Source organism: Acomys russatus, chromosome 9 (genome assembly GCF_903995435.1).
Source record: "Acomys russatus chromosome 9, mAcoRus1.1, whole genome shotgun sequence".
Taxonomy (NCBI): Eukaryota; Metazoa; Chordata; class Mammalia; order Rodentia; family Muridae; genus Acomys; species Acomys russatus.
Genome location: NC_067145.1, coordinates 41,228,918 through 41,249,478, shown reverse-complemented (window position 1 = coordinate 41,249,478; position 20,561 = coordinate 41,228,918). Strand labels below are relative to the sequence as shown.

The window sequence follows — 20,561 nt, the reverse complement described above, 5'->3', positions numbered from 1 at the left end:
GGGGGTACAGATTGCTTTCTAAGGCATTTGGTGCTTTTAAGGCCTTAAAAAATCAAAAGGACTAAGTTATATGGAGTTCATTGTTACAGATTATCTTAAGGAGGAACAATAGCAGTGAACTAGAAGAATAAAATCAAGCAGCAGTTAAGAATGCAAAATCTGGGCGCGGTGGCACACATCTTTAATTCTGGCACTTGGGAGGCAGAGGCAGGTGAATCCTTGTGAGTTTGAGGCTAGTCTGATCTACAAAAGCAAGTTTCAGGACAGCCAGGGCTACACAGAAAAACCCAGTCTTAAAAAAAAATAAAAGGTCCAACGATGTTGACCAGTGAGATTTGACAGATATACCCCATTTCCACCACGAGTATCCAATGAGGTACTGCTCCAGACCTGGCTTTATAAGGATCATCTGGTAGCTGGGCTTAGTGGTGCATGCATTTAATCTCAGCAAGGGGCTGGTATATCTGAAAGTCGGAGGCCATCCTGATTTATATAGCAATTTCCATGCCAGTCAGCTACATACCCTTTCTCTAAAAATAAAAACAAAGCCCACAAAACAAGACTCAGTAATAAAGTTTATTTTGGTTTATAGTATCGGAGGACTAGAGTCCATAATAGCAGGGATGGCATGGCAGCTGGAGATGAACAGGAAGCTGGCTGACAGTCATGTTTTCAGTCACGTGGAAAGAATAGAGAATGAACAGAAGTGGGCTAAGGCTACACGCTCAGAGCCTACAGGCCCTCCAAGGAGAGTGTGTCCTGAAGGTGAGCAGCACCATCAACGGAGGCCAAAGTGTTCACAAACCTGTGCCCACTTGGAATATTCTTAGTTATTCCATGACCACTGTCAGTCCAGAAAAGTCCTAATTAACCTTGGATGGCTTGGATATGGAGGCTGAAAGAGCTCTGTGCTCTAAGGAGAAGATGTGTCCTAGATATCCTGTCTTTTGGGGTAAGAGTTGAGCCTTGCGCTTAGAGACTCAGAGCCTTTGTCAGCAAGTTTATCAGATACTATTCTTACTGCTGGAGCAAAATATCTGCCAAAAGCAGCTTCAGAAAGGGGTTGTTTTTTATCTTGTCCTACAGTTCTAGCATAGTTACTGCAGGAGCTACATGGCAGCCTCAGTTGGGAATCAGAGAAGCAAAATGCTGTGCGCTCGCTCTCGCTTCCCCCCCCCCCATTTATTTATTTATATATTTGAGCACTATTTGTATGTATGCTTGCATGACAGAAGAGAGAAGAGGGCATCAGATCTCACTATAGATGGTTGTGAGCCACCATGTGGTTGCTGGGAATTGAACTTAGGAGCTCTGAAGGAGCAGCCAGTGCTCTTAATCATGGAGCCGTCTCTCCAACCCCACTTTCTCCTTTTTATTCAGTTTTAAGCTTCTCATCTTCATTTAGGTTGCTCTTCCCATCTTAGTCCAATTAAAAACTCCTTCATGAGCATGCTCAGCAGTTTCTCACTTAGATCCCATCAAATTGACAGTGATAATCATCACAGCCTGAAATCCTCATTAGGTATTCTGATTTGAATAATTCTAATTTTCTATGGCTGTGATGAAGCACCATAAACCACTTGGGGAGGAAAGGGTTTATCTGGCTTTCAGTTACATATTACAATCCATTATTGAGGGTGGTTAAAGCAGTGCAGGAGCTTGTTTGCACAGATTGGGATTACCCGCCTAGGGGAGATCCTACCTTCAGTGGGCTAAGCTCATCTACATCTCAGCCATCAGACAGTGCCCGTAGACGGGACACCTGAGCAGTCTGATCCCGGCAGCGCTTCCCAGGTGACTCTAGGTTGTGTCAAATTGATGGCTCTAACTAGAACATGGGGGTTCAGGCAGGAGAAAATGGTGACACTTAGAAGAGACACAGGTGGCTGTGAGTACCTCACTTTACATGTCAATAGCCTGCACTTGGGGTGTAATGGGAAAGTTTATAAGGACTGAATTGCTTTGTTCTTTAAAATAATCTAGTCTAGTTCTTTGTTTTATATTACTAATTTACATTTTGTCTGGGCTTTCCTGCTGTGTGTTTAAAACCATATAGGTGGCCAAAAATTAACCTACTTTCTTTTTACTGTGAGGCTCCTTAGGGTCACTTTTAGGGACTTAGGAGGAGCCTCTTGGCCTGTTTAGTTTTGTTCTCCTCCCAGCTGTGCCATCTCCGGGGCTGGACATATGTCTTGCTGAGCACATGGATTCTCATGGAAGGATCAGAGACATTCTATCTGTAATGATCCTTCTATTTGCAGATTATATGCTGGTTAGAGCCCTGGCGTCTCCACCCTCTCTGATGTAGAGGCACAGTGAAGTAGTAGGGTTGTAGGACACTTGTAGGGGTATTCTGGTCTCTCCTGGGAATTTGCTGACCTTAAATCAAAGGCCAAATATTGGCTGTCCTCTTAGCCCCTTTATCCTTATTGGCTTTGGGCCTCAGTAGTACCAAGAAGGTCATTTAACACCAATCTTGAAGAATGGATAGCCGTTTCAAATTTATGTAACATTTAGATAGGGATTGATTAAGCACAAATATTTCAAAATAAGCTTCAACTCTAACTCACTCTCCTAAATAATTTAAGGTTTCTATCTTATAATGTTAAGATTATAAGAATAGGAAAACAGTTACTGGCTGTCCTAAGCAATCTTTTGTCCTTGAACATGGTCTAGAATCCAGAAGACTCTGTTTTTTCTTTGAGATTAATTTGAGAAACTTAGGCATCTAAGACAGGCAATTTTTGTAGATTTTGGCATCAAATATCCACATGAATTTTCTTCCTGTTAGTGCGCTTCCGGACAACCACAGGGCTTGATTCTGCAGTAGACCCTGTCCAGATGAAAAATGTCACTTTTGAACACGTTAAAGGGGTAAGTTAAGAGTTTTATTCTTTTTATTTATTTATTTTCTTTTTGGCTTTCTTTGTATTTTATCTAATTGGTACTGGTTCTAGCAAGCTGCCCCAAACTTTTCTTGCAATTTAAGGCTGTGAGCCATGTTTGAATGGTAGAAAGTGAACAATTGAGGAAGAGATTGGTATGATGACTATTTAAAACTTTAATCACTAATGTAGAATGGGGGCGCTTTTCTCTTCTGACTGAGGTCTGCAGTCATACTTGGCTTTAAATTGAATTCTTGGGGCTAGAGAGATGGTCTAATGGTTAAGAGCATTTAACTGTTCTTGACAGGACCAAGGTTCAATTCCCAGCACACACTGGGTAACTCAACTGCTTATAGCTCCTGTTCCAAAAGACCCCAGTTCTGTCCTCAATGAGCACCTGCAGTCAACATGTACACACCACACGCACACACGCACACACACGCGCACGCACACACACACACACACACGCGCACACATGCGCACACACACACACCATTAAAAAATAAAGTAAATCTTGAAAAAGTTGAATTCTTGTTGAAGCTGTTTTTGCTTGGGGCATGTAAGTTTCTGCCTGCTGTGGGGATGAGGGAATGTCTGGGTATAAAACTAGAGAGAGGCTGACAACTTAAGTATATTCTGACAAAATTTAAATTCATGTGAGCAAAGTAACTTAGTAGAATTTACCATAATAGGTTTACTATTGCACAGTTTTGCCAAGTCTTAGGAAAGTTACCAGGAGTAGTTTCTTGCCTGCACTTTCTGAGTGTGTATATATAGAGCTACTTTTAAACATCTAAGAACTGTTAGAGCATCATTATCTTGATTGCTTTAGCCCTATCTCACCCAGTAGCTCTTCTGTTGCTCAACTGCAAATACTCTTGCCACAGAGATTGGGGACAGATATTATTTATTTTGAAAAGAAAATGGTGTTTCATATCTCTTTTAATTTAAAATTACCACTTACCCATTGTTTTAAGTAGATATTTGTAGTCTTTTACTGTACAGTATCCTTGAGTACTTGTAAAGTGTTCTTTTAAAGAAACTCAGCCACATCTTTTTGAAGTTCAACATATCTGCTTCAAAGTACATAAATAATGAATTTCAAGAGTAAGCACATGTTTTTCGTCAGTTCTCAGCCCAACAAAGCACGTTAGAGCCCCAGAGCCTCCCAGAAGCCTCAGCCAGTTACTGTCTCCATCACTGGAGGGACAGTCAGTATCCTGCCAGACACGTTACTCTGCTTCTGCCTATTTGAACATTGCAGTAGCTGCATATATACAGAATATCCTGTTTTGCATCTTGTTTTGCCCAAGAACATCATGGTTGGGCAATGATACACCCAACTCCATGCTGTTGGAGGTATAGTTCACATCTCCTGATGCACGCACGATTTGCATCATGGGCCTGTCGGAATACACTCCACTCTGACTAGCTTACACATTTTGGCTGTTTGTACTTTTGGACTCCAGTATTATGAATATGTTGTACCTCATGCGTTTTGTGAACATGATGCCCATTCTCTTGTGCTGGGAATGAATAGAGCTTTATTTTTTATTTATTATCATTACAAAAATTTTAGTAAAAAATTTCCTATTTCTAATAATATATATATATATATATATAATTTTTTTTTTTTTTTTTTTTTTTTTTGGAAAATTTCTAGAAATGCAATCACGTCTTAAAACAGTTTAGGCTTTCAGATTGTTCTTTGGCCTCAAGCTGTGTTTTTTTCTGATAGTTTCAGTTGAAGCCTGACCAATGTGTTTGGCTTGTTTCTCCTACTGAGTAAGTGAGAACGTCGAACGATTTTTTTTTTGGCATAATGTGGATGCCATGTAACTGGAAATAAAGATTGGGAGAAAACTGTTAGTGTGTTAAAAATTGTCACCAAAAAAGGCCAAGTCCACTCATATTTACATTAAACATATAATTGCCAAAGAAGAAGCCTTGATAATTTAGCCATTATTTGATTATTTGGTTAATTGCACCATTTAAGGTGGAAGAAGCCAAACAAGAATTACAGGAAGTGGTTGAATTCTTGAAAAATCCACAAAAGTTTACTGTGCTTGGAGGTAAACTTCCCAAAGGTAAGATATTCTCCCTTTTATCATGATTTGGTGTAAAAACTTAAAGTAACATATTACAATTTTTATTTGATCATGTTACAACTGATTGAAACTCAACTCCTAATTTTTGTTTTAAAAAATATGTGCTTATTTCACATATGAAGTTCTATAACTGCTTTTTAGTAATATGTAATGCTATACTTGGCTGTACATTTACTAAAAAGGAGTCTTGTTCTATATATGCTGTTTTGCTTGCATGTATGTGATCCTACCATGTGTATGCCAGGCGCTGGTGGAGGCAAGAAGAGAGCATTAAATTTTCCCAGGACTAGACTTACAGAGGTTGTAAGTTGCTGTGTGGGTGTTGGGAATTGAACCCGGTTTGCCATCTCTTTAACCTCATATAAAGATTATTTTTTCCTATATATTTTTTATAGTTGTTAACACTAATACTTTTCCTGCTAACTTCACTGTGTCACACATAAAGTTCATTATTTGTTCTAGTAGTGATCTTTGTAATGTTACTCCTGTCATGGTCAGGTACAAATCCAGGGTCACACTAAACACTGATGTTTTTGTCCTTTTTTGCCTTGTTTTGTTGTACTGGAGATCAAATTCTCTTACTGGGCACATGGTAGGTAAGCACCACACCCCTGAGCTACACCCAGCTCCTTAGATTTTTTTTTTTTTTAATATGAGAATATTTTTGAGGTTTTGAGGTTTTTTTCGAGACAGGGTTTCTCTGTAGCCTTGGCTATCCTGGACTTGTTTTGTAGACCAGGCTGGCCTCGAACTCACAGTGATCCACCTGCCTCTGCTGCCTGAGTGCTGAGATTAAAGGCGTATGCCACCACACCCAGCTCCTATAAAAACTTTTATATGATTTTTTTTCTATTAAAAATAGCCATTTGATGACCACTCTAACAAAGGCTTGGCCCTTCAGCCTAATTGTTACTTAGAATAATTTCTGAGGGGTAGAAATTCTGTTTCAGTTCATATGGTAGGCCCAAGATTTGATCCCCACCACGGTGTAAACTGAGCCCTAATCTCATGTGAGAGATGGAAGCAGAGGGTCAGGAATGTAAGGTTAGCCTGAAAAAACAGAAGACACTTCTTTTAAAAAACAAAAAAACCCAAATTTCTAGGACTGGAGTTACTGCATTAAACATTGTAATTTGTTTTTTGTTTGCTGTCTTTAAAGGATGGCAGGTTTTCTTTATGCTTGTAGTTTTAGAGGCTAAGCATTATAGTACATGGTACACAAAGCTCCTCACTGCACAGTAGCCAGAAAACAAGCAGTAGAGCCAGAGTGGAGAGCGGGTCTCAACATCCAAGACACAGTCTACCCTGTGAAGGGATGCCTGTGCATGTGGCACAGGACCCAAGACAACATCTATCCTTCAGAGGAAGCCACACCACCAGCTGCCCACCTCTTTCTACCCGCTGCTGTCTCTGGGTTGAGAGTCTTGTAGTAGCACCAGTAGTCTAAGCAGACCTAGAGCATGTAGGCATTTGGTCACTGTTTCAAATGCTCCAAAGTAGTAGGCTAAAGCCAGACTTTAGACCAGAGCATCTCTTCTGGGAGTTCTGCAGAGAAAATAGGAGAATGTTTTTTTTCCCAGTTGGGGGTACAGTGGTATAATATCAGAGAGGGAATATTTAAAAGCTTAGTTACACTTAATTTCTAATATAGCATTACATAAATTTACGGTAAAGCCTTGAGGTATATATACTAAGATATGTTATGTCAAAATTGGTAAACCAGTTAAATATCACTAAAACATGGTAATGCTAGTGCAATTTTCATGCTGTTTTTGATCTTGTCTTTACTTTTCTTAATGTTAAAATGCTACATCACTACAGCTTTATTGCTTTTTAATATAATTACAAAATCAAGTATAAATGCTGTTTTTATTTCCTCAGATGAGGGGATGAGATGAGAGCTATTCCCAAACTTTCTAAACTCTTGTTGGCTTGTTCAGCTCAGCTGTTCTGGCCTAAACTCAACTCCAAGCTCACTGATTTAAACCAGCTTTTCTTGGCTTCTGACTGAATTGCTCTGCCTGGGCTCAAGCTAATTCTGGCAATGCTTTAATCTTCTGGCCCCTTCTCATTCTCTTGCTTGTTCTGTCTACATCTCTGCAACCTGTCTCTGTACAACTGTCCCAGTATGAAACACTCAGTAAAATTAGTCAGCCTGTCGGTCTGTCTGTCTCTCTGTCTCTGTCTGTCTGTCTGTCTGTCTGTCTGTCTGTCTGTCTCTGTCTCTCTGTCTGTGCCTGTCTTTCTCTCTCTCTGCTCTCAAATAGCCGTTTTCCTGTCCTGTTCTCATGAGAGTTGAGCATATTCTCTTTCTAACTCATTCTGTCAAGTCTTTCTCTGATTTACCTATCCCTCAATTAGACAGAACTTTCAAACATGGTTGCTTCCTTCTATAAACTAACCTGACTGTCATTGTTTGGGATTAAAGGTGTGTACTAAGGGTGTGTCTGTATTCCAGCCTGGTCATACTGTAATCTACCAAGTCAAGACTGATCACATAGACTTAGACGATCTTTGGATGTGATCCTTTTCCGGAGCAGCCATGTTTCTGAGTTAAAATTTCTCCACAAATCAGGGATTACTTTTTTCCATCTTACTATAAGAAAAGCTTACTGGTATGAAAACTTTGAAATAATTGGGAATAATAGCAGCTAACATCTATGTATTATCAACCTAGACTCAACAGTATTTGACATTTTGTCAACTATTTTTCTGCGTTTCCCTGTATGTATACATGTGCATTTCATTTCTCCCTTGAACATATGAAAGGTGTAGACTTCAATTATGTGTCACTTACAAATAAAGACTGCACTAATCTTATTTAATTAGCAAATTACCAAATTAGCTTTTTTTTTTTTTTTTTTTTTTTTTTTTTTGGTTTTGGTTTTTTGAGACAGGGTATCTCTGTGTAGCCTTGGCTGTCCTAGACTCCCTTTGTAGACCAGGCTGGCCTTGAACTCACAGCGGTCCTCCTGCCTCTGCCTCCAGAGTGCTGGGATTAAAAGCACAGAGTGCCACTGTGCCCAGCCTAGCATTATTTTTTTAAATATCACTATTTTTGTTATTTTTTAAGTTTATATTAAATGTCTCTAGAAAATATTTTTTGGCCTTTTATGGAAGTACATTATAAAGATTCTTCCATTCATATTTGGCTGTTTATCTTTTAGTGTGAATTTTATGTTATAATGGTATTCCATTGTTTTAGTATTCTTTTCTTGTCTTGTTGTCTGTAACTTTTACATATTTATATAATATGTAATAAAAATATAATTTGTTTGTTTGAGGCAAAAGAGTCTCACTCTGTTCCCCTTGCTGGCCTGAAAGTAACTATGTAAACCAGGCTGGCCTTGAACTCACATAGATCTACTTGCTTCTGCCTCTACTGCTGGGATTAAAGGTGTGTGCAACCTCTCCTGACTGTAAGTAATATTTAAAAGGTACAGGAAAATTAGTTGTAGAGAGAATCTTGAAGTGAAACATTATCAAAAATAGGTTTGGTTTGGTTTGGTTTGCCATGCTTGGCAATATTCAGCATTAGTGTTATTCCTATTTTATTATAGAAATTGATAATTATTTGTGTTAGAGGTTTTTATCAAGGAGTTTAAAAATTAACCATTCTTGTCTGCTTTTTCTTTTAGGAATTCTTTTAGTTGGGCCCCCAGGAACAGGGAAGACACTTCTAGCCCGAGCTGTGGCAGGAGAAGCTGATGTTCCTTTTTATTATGCTTCTGGATCAGAATTCGATGAGATGTTCGTGGGTGTGGGAGCCAGCAGGATCAGAAATCTTTTTAGTATGTTTTAATGTATATTTTAGACAACATTAAACTTTCTTCGTTAGAGGAACAGTAATGTTTTATTTATCCTATCCTTGAAAATTGGTTTTAGTTTTGGGTAACTTGAATGGAGCTGCACTCATCATCATCATCATCATCATTATTATGTGTACACGTGTGTGTGTGTGTGTGTGTGTGTGTGTGTGTCTGTCTGTCTGTCAAATGTGCAGTCAGTTCTCTTCTACCTCTTTTTTTGATCAGGAATTTGAACTCAAGTCCATTTTCTACTTAGCTATTTTGCAGGCTCTACACTCTTGGGCTAAGGAATCATAACACCTAGTAGATGTGCTGGATGAAGTTAGTGACTGTTGAAAAGTTAATTCTTGAGTATTTTGGTTTTTCATTTGATTAATTCTGTAGCATATACTTAATAGTAGCCTCAATGGATAAACAGTTTTTTATCATGTTCTTTAGTACACACACCCCCTCCAACATTACTATTAGTAAAAAAAATTTTTTTCTCCTATGTTTTTTCTTGTTTGTTTTTTTGTTTTTTTCCTTTGGTAGTCTTACAAGTTTTAACATCTTTATGTTCAAAAATATTTATTTCTTGCAAATTATTTGAATCTTTTTTTGTTTGTTTTCTTAGGAGAAGCAAAAGCAAATGCTCCTTGTGTTATATTCATTGATGAATTAGATTCTGTTGGTGGAAAGAGAATTGAATCTCCAATGCATCCTTATTCAAGGCAGACAATCAATCAACTTCTTGCTGAAATGGATGGGTAATTGAGTCTTTATTAAAATATGATGAAGTATTTTGAAAATTAGTATTTACTGTATTTTAAAGATAATTTTGAGTAACAAATACCTTCCAGTATTTGATAGTTATAGACCCAGATTAATACAAGTTTTTCTCATAAAGTGTTTGGAAAAATTGTATAGGTATTAAATGTTACATGTTTAGGTAACAGAGTCATCCCTTATTAAGAAGTCAGAATTTTCTTTGATTATTGTTTTCATTACTAATTGATATATCTATAAAAGGAAAAGAATGCTTCCAGCTCAAACTGGTCTACTTAAAGTTATGGAGTATCTCAGTATGCTTACTGGTGAATCTTTTGCCTCTACTGTACATGAGCACCTGGACTAATCCCCAGCGCTGACTCATCCTCCCCTCCCCCAAGTAAGGGATAATGCACTAGTTTCCATGTAGTCAAGGACTGAGTGTTGAACCAAGTTAAAGCTTCTATCGATGTGTGTAATATAAAAGGAAGAAATGTTGCTTTGAATGAATTATATTAATGTCAGTGTGAGACATTTTCACTGAATAAAGGTCTAGTACCAAATGATTCGAGTTGGTAAAGTTAAAATAAAATTTTCAAAATCTAATGAGGCACCGAAGCCTTTTATGTCAGGTTGTTTTCCTAAATAACTAACAGAAGGTTTGTGATTTATGTAACCAGTGGTTTATTATCAATTAAGGTTAGTATTGAGCTGTTTTGTATATAAGTATTACCTCTAAGCCATACTTCAGTTTTAAGTGAAATGGTTCTTTTTATTTCCTTTCTCTCTATAGCTTCAAACCCAATGAAGGAGTAATCATTATAGGTGCCACAAATTTCCCAGAGGCATTAGATAAGTAAGTATGAAAAAACATATTCTGTGAAGTATATATGCTTCAGCACTGTGCTAAGAGAAGCCTATCACAAAATACCGTCTTGCACGGTTCTGTTTATAGAAATGTTTAGAATAAACAAATCCAGAGGCAGATTAGTGGTTGCCAAATGCTTGAGGCATGTAACCCTAACTAGTGGACATAGAATTCCTAAAGAATAAAATAATTCTAAATTTATATCAAAGTAATGTTTACAAAACCTAATATATTAAAACCCACGTGGGTTCAGAACTGTTTGAATTACTTTTCAATGATACTGAAAATATGAAAACAGAAAGCATTTTAAAAATGAAATTTATAACATTAAAAGTTTCTGTATTGCCAGGCAGTGGTCGCACATGCCTTTAATTGCAGCACTTGGGAGGCAGAAGCAGGGGGATCTCTGTAACTTCGAGGCCAGCCTGGACTACAAAGCGAGTCCAGGACAATTAAGGCTATACAAAGAAATCCTGTCTTGATAATCCCCCCCAAAACGCCAAAAAACAAAAGGGTTTCTGTAGTAGGAATGGGCTAGAGATGGCTCAGTAGTTAAGAGAGCATCTTGTCCTTGCAGTGGGTCTGAGTTTGGTTCCCATCACCTGGGCCTTCCAGCTTACAGCCACTGATAGAGAACTCCAGCCCTAGGGGATTGGGCACAACAGTCCAGTACTGTAGGCAACAGTCAGGAGAGTGTGTGTTTTTTATATGGTGTTTTGGTTTTTGCGGTTATAATTACACCATTCTTCCCTCTTCCCTTCCTTCAAGTCCTCCCTTGTAACCCCTTCCCCCAAGCCAAGGCTCTTTTCTAAATTCTTTGTCTTTTTTCTTTGGTTTCTAGCATGTGTGTCTTTCTTCATACATAAGTGCACCTGCTTACTTTGTATAGTGTTACTTGTATATGCATGTTTTTTAGGGCTGACTTTGATTTGTTCTTCCCTGGGAAATACTGTTGCTTCTGTTCTCAGCAATCTTTACTTACCTGTAGTTCTTTGTCTAGAGTTGAAAGTTCATGAGCTTTTCCCCATCCATATTAGTATAACGTGGCATCACCCTTTTGAGGTCATGTCTAGGCACCCATGTTGGTGAGATATCATGAGTGTAGCTTCTGACATTTGGAGGAGATACAGTTTCACAACAGGCTCCCTGATCCCCTGGCTCTCACAGTCTTTCCACCCCCTCTTCTAAAGTGATCCCTGAGCCTTGAGTGCAGGAGTTGTATTGTAGGTGTATTCGATGGTAATGGGCTCCACAACTCTGCATTTTGATCAGGTGTGGTTTTATACAATGGTCTCTGTCAGTTTCAGAGAGAAGATATTTTTGGTAAGGGTGAAGACTACACTTATCTCGATATCAGGACAAATATTTAGAATGTAGTTAGAGATTGTATTGGTTAATTAAAACAGCAGTGGTAGGTCTCCTTTAAGATCTTTTACTAGCCCTGGGCAGCTGGCTCGGTCTAGTTGCAGGCATGATTTCCCTCTTGTTGAGTGGGGTTTAAGTGCAATTAGAGAGCTGTTGGTTACCATCAAAGTACGCACGCCACTACTGAACTCTTAGGGTTATCTTGCCATGCTGATCATTATTATGGTTCATAGGTTGTCTAGTTGGGTAGGACTGTTGGCTACTTTACTTTTTGGAAGCTTTCATGGTGCCTTCTAATACCATGAAAGCTAATCTTCAGGGAAAAGGGATTCAGATCAGTTCCAGCTCAGACACCTCTGGGTCCTGTGTCTTAAGTTATATGTGTCTTCATCTATATAGATTTACTTTCCACTTCTGGTGACAGGTTAGGACAATAGCAATAACTTTTAATATTTTGTGAGTCTCTTGGACAACAGTGACCAACAAACTCATCCCTGCTCTTGGGTTTTTGTTAGATGCTCTATGGCTCTTTGGTGAAGCATTATTAATCCAGAAAGGATTTTGCAACAGACACACACACACACACACACACACAAACACACACACACACACACACACACACACTTTTGTTAGGTCCTCTATGGCTCTTTGGTGAAGCATTGTCAATCCAGAAAGGATTTTACACAACACACACACACACACACACACACACACACACACACACAGAAAGAGGGGGGTTATTAAAGATATTTTTAGGTAGTTAAAATATGATGGACATTTTGCAACACACATCACACATTTAATCTCTGCATTTGGGAGGAAGAGACAAGAAGATCTCTATGAATTTGAGGTCAGCCTGGGCTACATAGTGAGTTCAAGAACTATTGGGGCTATATAGAGACCCTGTCTCAAAAGGAGCTGTATTTCACTAGTCCAATAAAACAAAAACTAAAACATTTCTGTGGTAGACTGATACAGAATCCATGCATCCAGCTCTAAATCCTCAGATATGAATACATAAGCTGGAGTAACTGAACAGATCAGGAAAGCAAAAGGGGCCATTGGTGAGGGGGAACAGCTGCCTGAGAGAGGAAGCTAGAGGGTATAAGTGATCTGAAGTGGGAAGGGGGAAAAAGGAACGGGGACTATAAATAGGGAGGGAAAGAGAGGTAATGCTACCTTAGTTGCACACATATATCGAAATGGACCTTTCTTTTGCCTTCTGTTTATTATTATTTCACACCAGGTTACAGTACACAGTACAGGTTGGTCTGGGACTCCTTACCTGGCTTCTTGAGTTCTGTGACTGTGGGTGTGCAGTTCCTGTTAACCTTGACTTAACAAGTCTTCTGTGCTTCTGAGGGAACTGTGAGAACATTTATATTCAGAATTCTTTCTTATCTTGGGTTGTCACTGTTTTCCCTTCACATGTTTAGCATGTGCTGGCATCTTCAGCTTACTTATATGTATCCTTTTTATTTTTCCCTTAGTGCCTTAATACGTCCTGGTCGTTTTGACATGCAGGTTACAGTTCCAAGGCCAGATGTGAAGGGTCGTACTGAAATTTTGAAATGGTATCTCAATAAAATAAAGTTCGATAAATGTGAGTCTAATTCCTTAATTCAAACATTGTTATTTCTGGAAAATGGAAATAGACCTAACCATCCTATTAGGTCCTTATTTGGCTAATATCTCAGTTTTTTGGTTCCCTTTACACCCATTTATATGTGCGTTCTTTAGTTTGTGTGTGTCTATCCATGATATTATTTTATACTTGAATCCTTATTGTTTGGGTTTATATACAGGCATATTATATATAAATGTATATAAAGATGAATGTATAGATTTTAAATAAAAATAGAAAATACAAGAAAGCAAGACTCCATTTAGGAGGAAAGCAGAATATGAAACAAAGCATATGGAAATACGGAGCTCTTGAGAAAACATGACAGTAGTGTAAGGCACAGTGTTTTCAAGGATGTCTCCTACAATAAGGAGAGACCCAGCTATGTCAAGGTGAAATTTAAGAGAAAAGAATTCAGACTGTGAGCTTGATTTTTAATTTGTGGCCAGACTGGACATAAGTTAGGGCATATTTAAGATATGTTTATTTAGATCTTTCTATGTATATGTATAACTGCCTGTCTGCATGTATGTATGTGTACAACATGTGTGCAGTAACAATAGAGGCCAGCAGAGGAGCTGTCCTGTGGATGCCGGGAACTGAACCTGAGTCCTCTGCAAGACCAGCTGGTGCTCTTAGCTGCTGGGCTCTCTCTCCAGGCCCAGCAGAGGTCATATTTGAAGTTTCTAATTTCATTTCTAGCAACTCGACTTTTTCTTTCATTTTCAAAAAGTTAATACAACTTAGGACTTTTCTGCAAGTTTTATTATTGAGATAATAATGTATTATTAACAATAATATTATCACTAATTCATAATAACTAGTAATATTAACTTAAAATGGCATATTTTGATGTTTAAGTTTTATTAAATCCAGTTTCAGTTTTAAGATAAGTGTTTTAATTTGTAATTTAGAGTAATTGTGTTCTTTCTTCAAATGTGAGTTCAGTGGAAAGAGTTTCTATGTAGTGATGGAGATTTATTATATTCTCATTCTTTACAGCTGTTGATCCAGAAATCATAGCTCGAGGTACTGTTGGGTTTTCTGGTGCAGAGTTGGAGAATCTTGTGAACCAGGCTGCATTAAAGGCAGCAGTTGATGGAAAAGAAATGGTTACCATGAAGGAACTAGAGTTTTCTAAGGATAAAATTCTAATGGGTATGTGCTTTCTCATATCTCATTCTGCAGTTTACTTTTTTTTTTTTTTTCCTGCCTTACCTTTCTTTTTCTTTTTTTTAAGACTGACTCTCGGTCTATAATCTAAGCTGGCCAGCTGGCCCTCACTTCCACTGTGTACTTCAGGCTGGCTGCAAACCCTCGGTAGCCATTGTGCCTCGGCCTCCTGACCACCGGTCCTCCGTCCTGCATGATGCGTGCTCACACATTCCTAGTCTCTGTGTTCTCTCTGTGTGCACGCACACACATGTCTTCGTTCCTACCACAGTGAATCCTATTCTAACCTGAAACCTACCATTCCCAGCAGCTGTGAGTACTGTCCTAATATAGCACGTCACTTATCTTAGGACCAGAGAGAAGAAGTGTGGAAATTGATAACAAGAACAAAACCATAACAGCCTATCATGAATCTGGTCATGCTATTATTGCATATTACACAAAGGATGCAATGCCAATCAATAAAGCGACAATCATGCCCCGAGGGCCAACACTTGGACATGTAAGTTTTCTATAGTTTCCTATAGACCTTCCTCACCCCTCCTCCCATAGTGTAGTATGACCTCAGGGACCGGAGTGACTGAACTATGCCCCTGCTCATATTTGTTCAGTTGATTTGTTTTGTTTTGTTTATTTGCCCTCTTTGAGACAGGATCTCACTTCTTATTTTGTAGCTCAGAGTGGCCTAGAATTCTCCATGTAGCCTGGACTTGCCTGGAACTTGTGGTAATCCTTCTGCCTTATCTTCCCAAGCCCTGGGAACACATGTTTGAGTCACCTGGCCTTTCATTCCTCATTTTCTTGTTTAAAAATTCCCTTTCGAATGTAGCTTTCTAGAAGCTTATGTAGGAGTTTGTAACTCCTAATGATTTTTATCCTTTTTTATTTCCTGAACAATACTGAAATAAGATCCATTTGCTATAATTTTCTATCAGAATAGTTTCATATTTCAGGTGTTATATATTAATGCCAAATTGTAATTGAAGAATGACTATAGATTAGAAGTTTTAAACATCTAAATAAGACATAAAGACACATATGTCACAGTGGCTGTTTTCATAGTTCTAAGATATTTCTTAGTACATACTTCAGTCTTGAAATTATATTCAGGCTTGTACTTATTGTGGTAATATATTTTTTGTGCAGTTGGAAAAAAGTCCTATTGCAGCATTATGTACCTATTGTTTATAAGATGCATTTTTATAGATAATTTTGTTTTTATGTTGATATTGTTAAGTTGCCTGGTGACATGCTGGATGTGGTGGCACAGACCTTTAATCCCAGCACTTGGGAGGCAAAGGCAAGATGGATCAATATGAGTTCGAGGCCAGCCTGGTCTACAAAGCAAGTCCAGGACAGCCAAGGCTACACAGAGAAACGCTGCCTCAAAAAAAAAACAAAAAACAAAAAACCCAAAACAAGTTACCTGGTGACTATGTCTAAAGAATCTCTTGTCTTTCAGCATTATCCTGAGTACTATCTGAAAAAAATTAAATAACTAGTTATGACTATAACTATTTCAGAAGTGTGCCGATTGCCTATCCATTCTTATCATGTTGTTCCTGAATTGTGTAGGTCTCCCTGCTGCCTGAGAATGACAGATGGAATGAAACTAGAGCCCAGCTTCTTGCACAGATGGATGTGAGCATGGGAGGAAGAGTGGCAGAGGAACTCATATTTGGAACCGATCACATTACAACAGGTTGGTTTTTGATAGAGTATTTTCTTTAAATTTATATTCTTTTAAAGATATTTTCAAGTTATGCTTATTTTTTTAATCTAGGTGCTTCGAGTGATTTTGATAATGCAACAAAAATTGCAAAGAGGATGGTTACCAAATTTGGAATGAGTGAAAAGGTAGTTAATTTACCATGTGGTTCTTTTGATAGATTTATGAGTTGATAACATTGTTTTCCCTTGTCTGATTTCTAATTCATTTTTCTGAGTAGTATTAACAAATTTATTTCTGCTTTAACATCATGAACTGATAGTGTGACAAAATAAATTATTTAGCTCATCTTTCTGAACTTTACATTTTCATATTTCACATTCCTACATTATCATTGCTAGCCATGAGGCACGTGAACTGTGGATTTCTAGATGGGGAGAGCTGCCAGGGTTCTCTGAGAAGGCACTTAAAGGACTTACATTTTCATTTGTCCTTATAATTTCCAGAGAATGATATTTGGTTGCACTCTTTTTTTTCTTTCTTTAAAGATACAGTTTCTCAGTGTAGCTTTGGCTATCTGGACTTACTTTGAAGACCACTTTGGTCTTTGGACTCACAGAGATCCATCTGCCTCTGCTTTCTAGAGTGCTGGCATTCAACATTTTTCTGTTGGATTTTTTTTTTTGTCCCCCACTGCCACACATAATATTTGTTTGTATATAGGCTCATACTTACTGTGCTAAATTTTTTTATAGTAATTTGTTCAATTACTTTATTCCTTTTGATGTTAGCTTGGAGTTATGACCTACAGTGACACAGGAAAACTAAGTCCTGAAACTCAATCTGCCATTGAACAAGAAATAAGAATCCTTCTACGGGTAATATTTTTCTGAGCTTGACTATTATTATTATTACTACTTTTTAAATAATGTATATCTTATGTGCATTCATGTTTTGCCTGCATGTGTGCCTATATGAGAGTGTCAGATCCTGGAGTTAACAGACAGTTAGGAGTTGCCATGTGGGTGCTGCGTATTGAACCCGGGTCCTTTGAAAGAGCTGTCAGTCCTCTTAACCACTGAGCCATCCCTCCACCGCCATTATTATTTTTTTTAAATACAAATGTACCTGTGTATTTTAAGAAATGATAATAAGGTGGATATAGTTCACTAGAGAGTGCTTGCCCAGCTTATGAAATGCCTTGGGGTTTATCCCCCAGCACTGCTGCTGTTAGTGATGATAACTGATGTTCCTAAATCTTACCCTATAAAACGTAACAGATGAAGAAGTGCTGAGTGTACTCAAGAGACTGATGCAGACTTGGGATGTGGCTCAGTTGGTAGTGATTGCCTAGCACGTACAAAGTACTGGGTTCAGTACCCAGGACCACAGAAACTAGGCCTAGTACTACATGCCTGTAATCTCAGCTCTGTGAAAGTATAGGCAGGAGGATTAGAAGTTCAGGTCACCCTTGGACACATAGTACATTTGAAATCAGCCTGGGGGAGGGGGCGGACATAAAAAAAGGCATAGACTTAAAATACTATATTTCAGTTATGAAAGGTAAGAGAGCAGCTAAAACTATTTTCCAGATTTCTGCCTCTGGTAACTATATTGTTTGTGCCATTAACTGAAGAACATGAGGACCAAAATGAAATGTACACTGTTGGTGTAGGTAGATTGTTTTTTGTCTAATAAGAAGTTACTGAATTTGGACATCTTAATGAAGGTTTTAAGTTAGAAAAAGGTATGACTGTCTGGAGCTTACTAGAAAGGTTGCTTCTGTATTCTTAGATAGTGAAATTGCCCATCACTTAAGGAAGCTTTTGGAGTGAAGAAAAGATCTGGCTGAGGGGCAGTGCCTATTGAAGGAGGAATGTAATCAGTATTAATTAGATGGCTTGTGAAGGGGCTTTGGTAGCCAAGTATTCAAATGGTTTGACCTTCAGAGGAATAGTGCTTTCTGCAGGAGGTAGGTTACTGGTGGCCTGAAATGGTGATGGGAACAGAGAAATGCCTGGCAAGAGTAAGAATTTCAGGAAAGCAATCTTCAGAGGAGGCTGCCAGGCTTTAATTAACCTCTGGAGGGTAAGGAAAGAAATGCCTTTATAGTTAGAACAGAAAAAGTGAGCATTTTGGAAAGGCACAAGCTCTTTTGAAACTCTTGTTTTTTTTTCAGTTCTTCTATTGGTATAAATCAGCAGACATTTTAAAGCCACATTGGGTTTATTTTCTCTTTTCTTATGTTTTTGCATTCCTAAATTTTTTTTCTGTGACTTGCTTTTCTCTTTCAGGAGTCATATGAACGAGCAAAACATATCTTGAAAACTCACGCAAAAGAGCATAAGAATCTAGCAGAAGCGTTGCTGACCTATGAGACTTTGGATGCCAAAGAGATTCAAATTGTTCTTGAGGGGAAGAAGTTGGAAGTGAGATGATAACTCTTGATATTGCTGGTTTTATTATAAGCGTATCCATTGTCCTGCAGTCTCCTTTTGCAACACTCTCCAGCCCCCACTCTTGGTTTGGTATAATTCAAGGATGTGAAACACTTTGTCAATATTCTGTCACATTATCTGATGTGGTTATTCCTGTGCTGACACCCACTGGAGATTAGGAACCCATAGCAAGTATATGAAAAGATAAATAAAGAGCTGTCAGGATTAAAGAAATTGTTTGAAAAATGTCAATCAATCATGTTGAAAGTAAACAATCATTTTGTGGTTGATTACTTGAAGTGAGTAAAAATTGTGCCTTTAATGGTAAGTATCTTTAAATTTGGAAGCTTAAATAATTGGAAAGCTATCATCTCCTGATAGTGGTATTTCTCTGGTGGATCATTTCTACTAATATCAGTGGGAATGCGTTCAGATGAATGTAATTATGCTCGTGGTTAACTGTGTGTAAAATGGCCTTTAAAAGAAAGCTGTTTGAATTGTAAATATAAAGCTATAATCAGAATTTAAATTATTGTAATGTTTTAAAAATGCAGCATGCATACCCACTTTCCTTCAGATATTACTATCTCACTGAATATATTTGTTTCAGAACAACAGTATTTTATGAAGTAAACAAGTAACAAATTATATTCTGAATAACTGTATAATTTAATCTCAAAATCAAAATGAAGCCAAAAAACTCAATTTATTTGAAAGTGATCTTTCAACTTCTTCCTTGCCAGAACTGGAATGCCCATGCCATGTGCACATGTTACAGGGTGTAGTGGTAATTTCATATTCAAGTCTGTAGACCATAGAGTGAGTCATAGTAGTGTTACGGCCAGACTGCATTCTTGAAGGAACTACTAAACTTACGTTCAGTTTTTTCATTGAGGATGTATATGGCCTTCATTAAAGAAGATAGGTATAATTAAAGGGATCTTGTTACATGATATTCTTGACCTTTTAAAATAATCTTAAATTTTGATACAGTTTCAAACTGAACTTGTTGATAGAGCTCCTTCATATTCTTGATCTCTAGATTCACAGGTTTTTTTATTTTTTACTGCTTTTTACTGTCTCCATTGTCACTCACATTCATGTGCTTATTCTCTCTGTCCCTATATATTCATACATACACATATGGAAAACATTGGTAATGTGTTTTATCTATCCTGCCTTAAAACATTTTTGCATTTGCATTGAGTTGTAATTTTCATGTTATAAAATGTATCCATTGTAAATATATAGACCAAAAAATTTTTTTTTCTTTTTCTGTGAAATCATCACAATTAAGTTTTAGGGCATTTTTTCAAGCCTTCAAAATTCAAAGTGACCACATAATTTTCCTTTGTAGCTTGTATTATGTTTCTGTTTCATCATCAGTCAATATCTTACAACTGGCATCCAAATTGAATTCCTCAAAATTTTAGTCTCAGTAAATTGTATAGCAAGTTTACTATGGCTTTTGAGTTTTAGTTGGCTTTATTGCATCTACTTTGTGTGTGTGCTAAGGCTTTGACAACCAAGGGTGGATATAATTACCTGGAGAATTTTCTGCTCTGCATGTCTGGTAAACCAAGGGTATTTCATGAAGTCATGATCAACTTCCTCTGGGTTTCTCACACCACAGAAATCTCAAACTTACCTTGTTTGCGTGTCACAGAGCAACCAGCCACTTCAGGGTAGTGAGCTGCTTGCTGTTGAGTTCATAGATTTACTCAGTAGTATACCAAATGAGCTAGATTTCTCCTGGGGAAAGGAGAATAGCCTTTTTTATTTTTATTTCTCCGGGGTGGGTCTTTTGTTTTTTATTTTTATTTTTGGTGGTGTTTTGGATGTTTTCCAGAAAGATCTCTGTATGTTGTCTAGGCT

General features: G+C 37.8%; 1 protein-coding gene across 1 annotated transcript in view; it reads left to right on the top strand.

The window, feature by feature from the left end:
* The window catches only part of Yme1l1 (YME1 like 1 ATPase), a 36,275-nt gene extending 16,779 nt beyond the window's left edge, over nt 1-19,496 (top strand). Inside the window, exons 8-19 of the mRNA XM_051151215.1 lie at nt 2,792-2,874; nt 4,882-4,972; nt 8,632-8,784; nt 9,416-9,548; nt 10,343-10,405; nt 13,273-13,385; nt 14,409-14,564; nt 14,930-15,081; nt 16,155-16,281; nt 16,363-16,436; nt 17,040-17,126; nt 18,543-19,496. Coding sequence (XP_051007172.1) covers nt 2,792-2,874; nt 4,882-4,972; nt 8,632-8,784; nt 9,416-9,548; nt 10,343-10,405; nt 13,273-13,385; nt 14,409-14,564; nt 14,930-15,081; nt 16,155-16,281; nt 16,363-16,436; nt 17,040-17,126; nt 18,543-18,686 — 1,376 coding nt within the window. The 3' untranslated portion in view covers nt 18,687-19,496. The remainder of the gene's footprint in view (nt 1-2,791; nt 2,875-4,881; nt 4,973-8,631; nt 8,785-9,415; nt 9,549-10,342; nt 10,406-13,272; nt 13,386-14,408; nt 14,565-14,929; nt 15,082-16,154; nt 16,282-16,362; nt 16,437-17,039; nt 17,127-18,542) is intronic.
* Nucleotides 19,497-20,561: the final 1,065 nt, after the last annotated feature.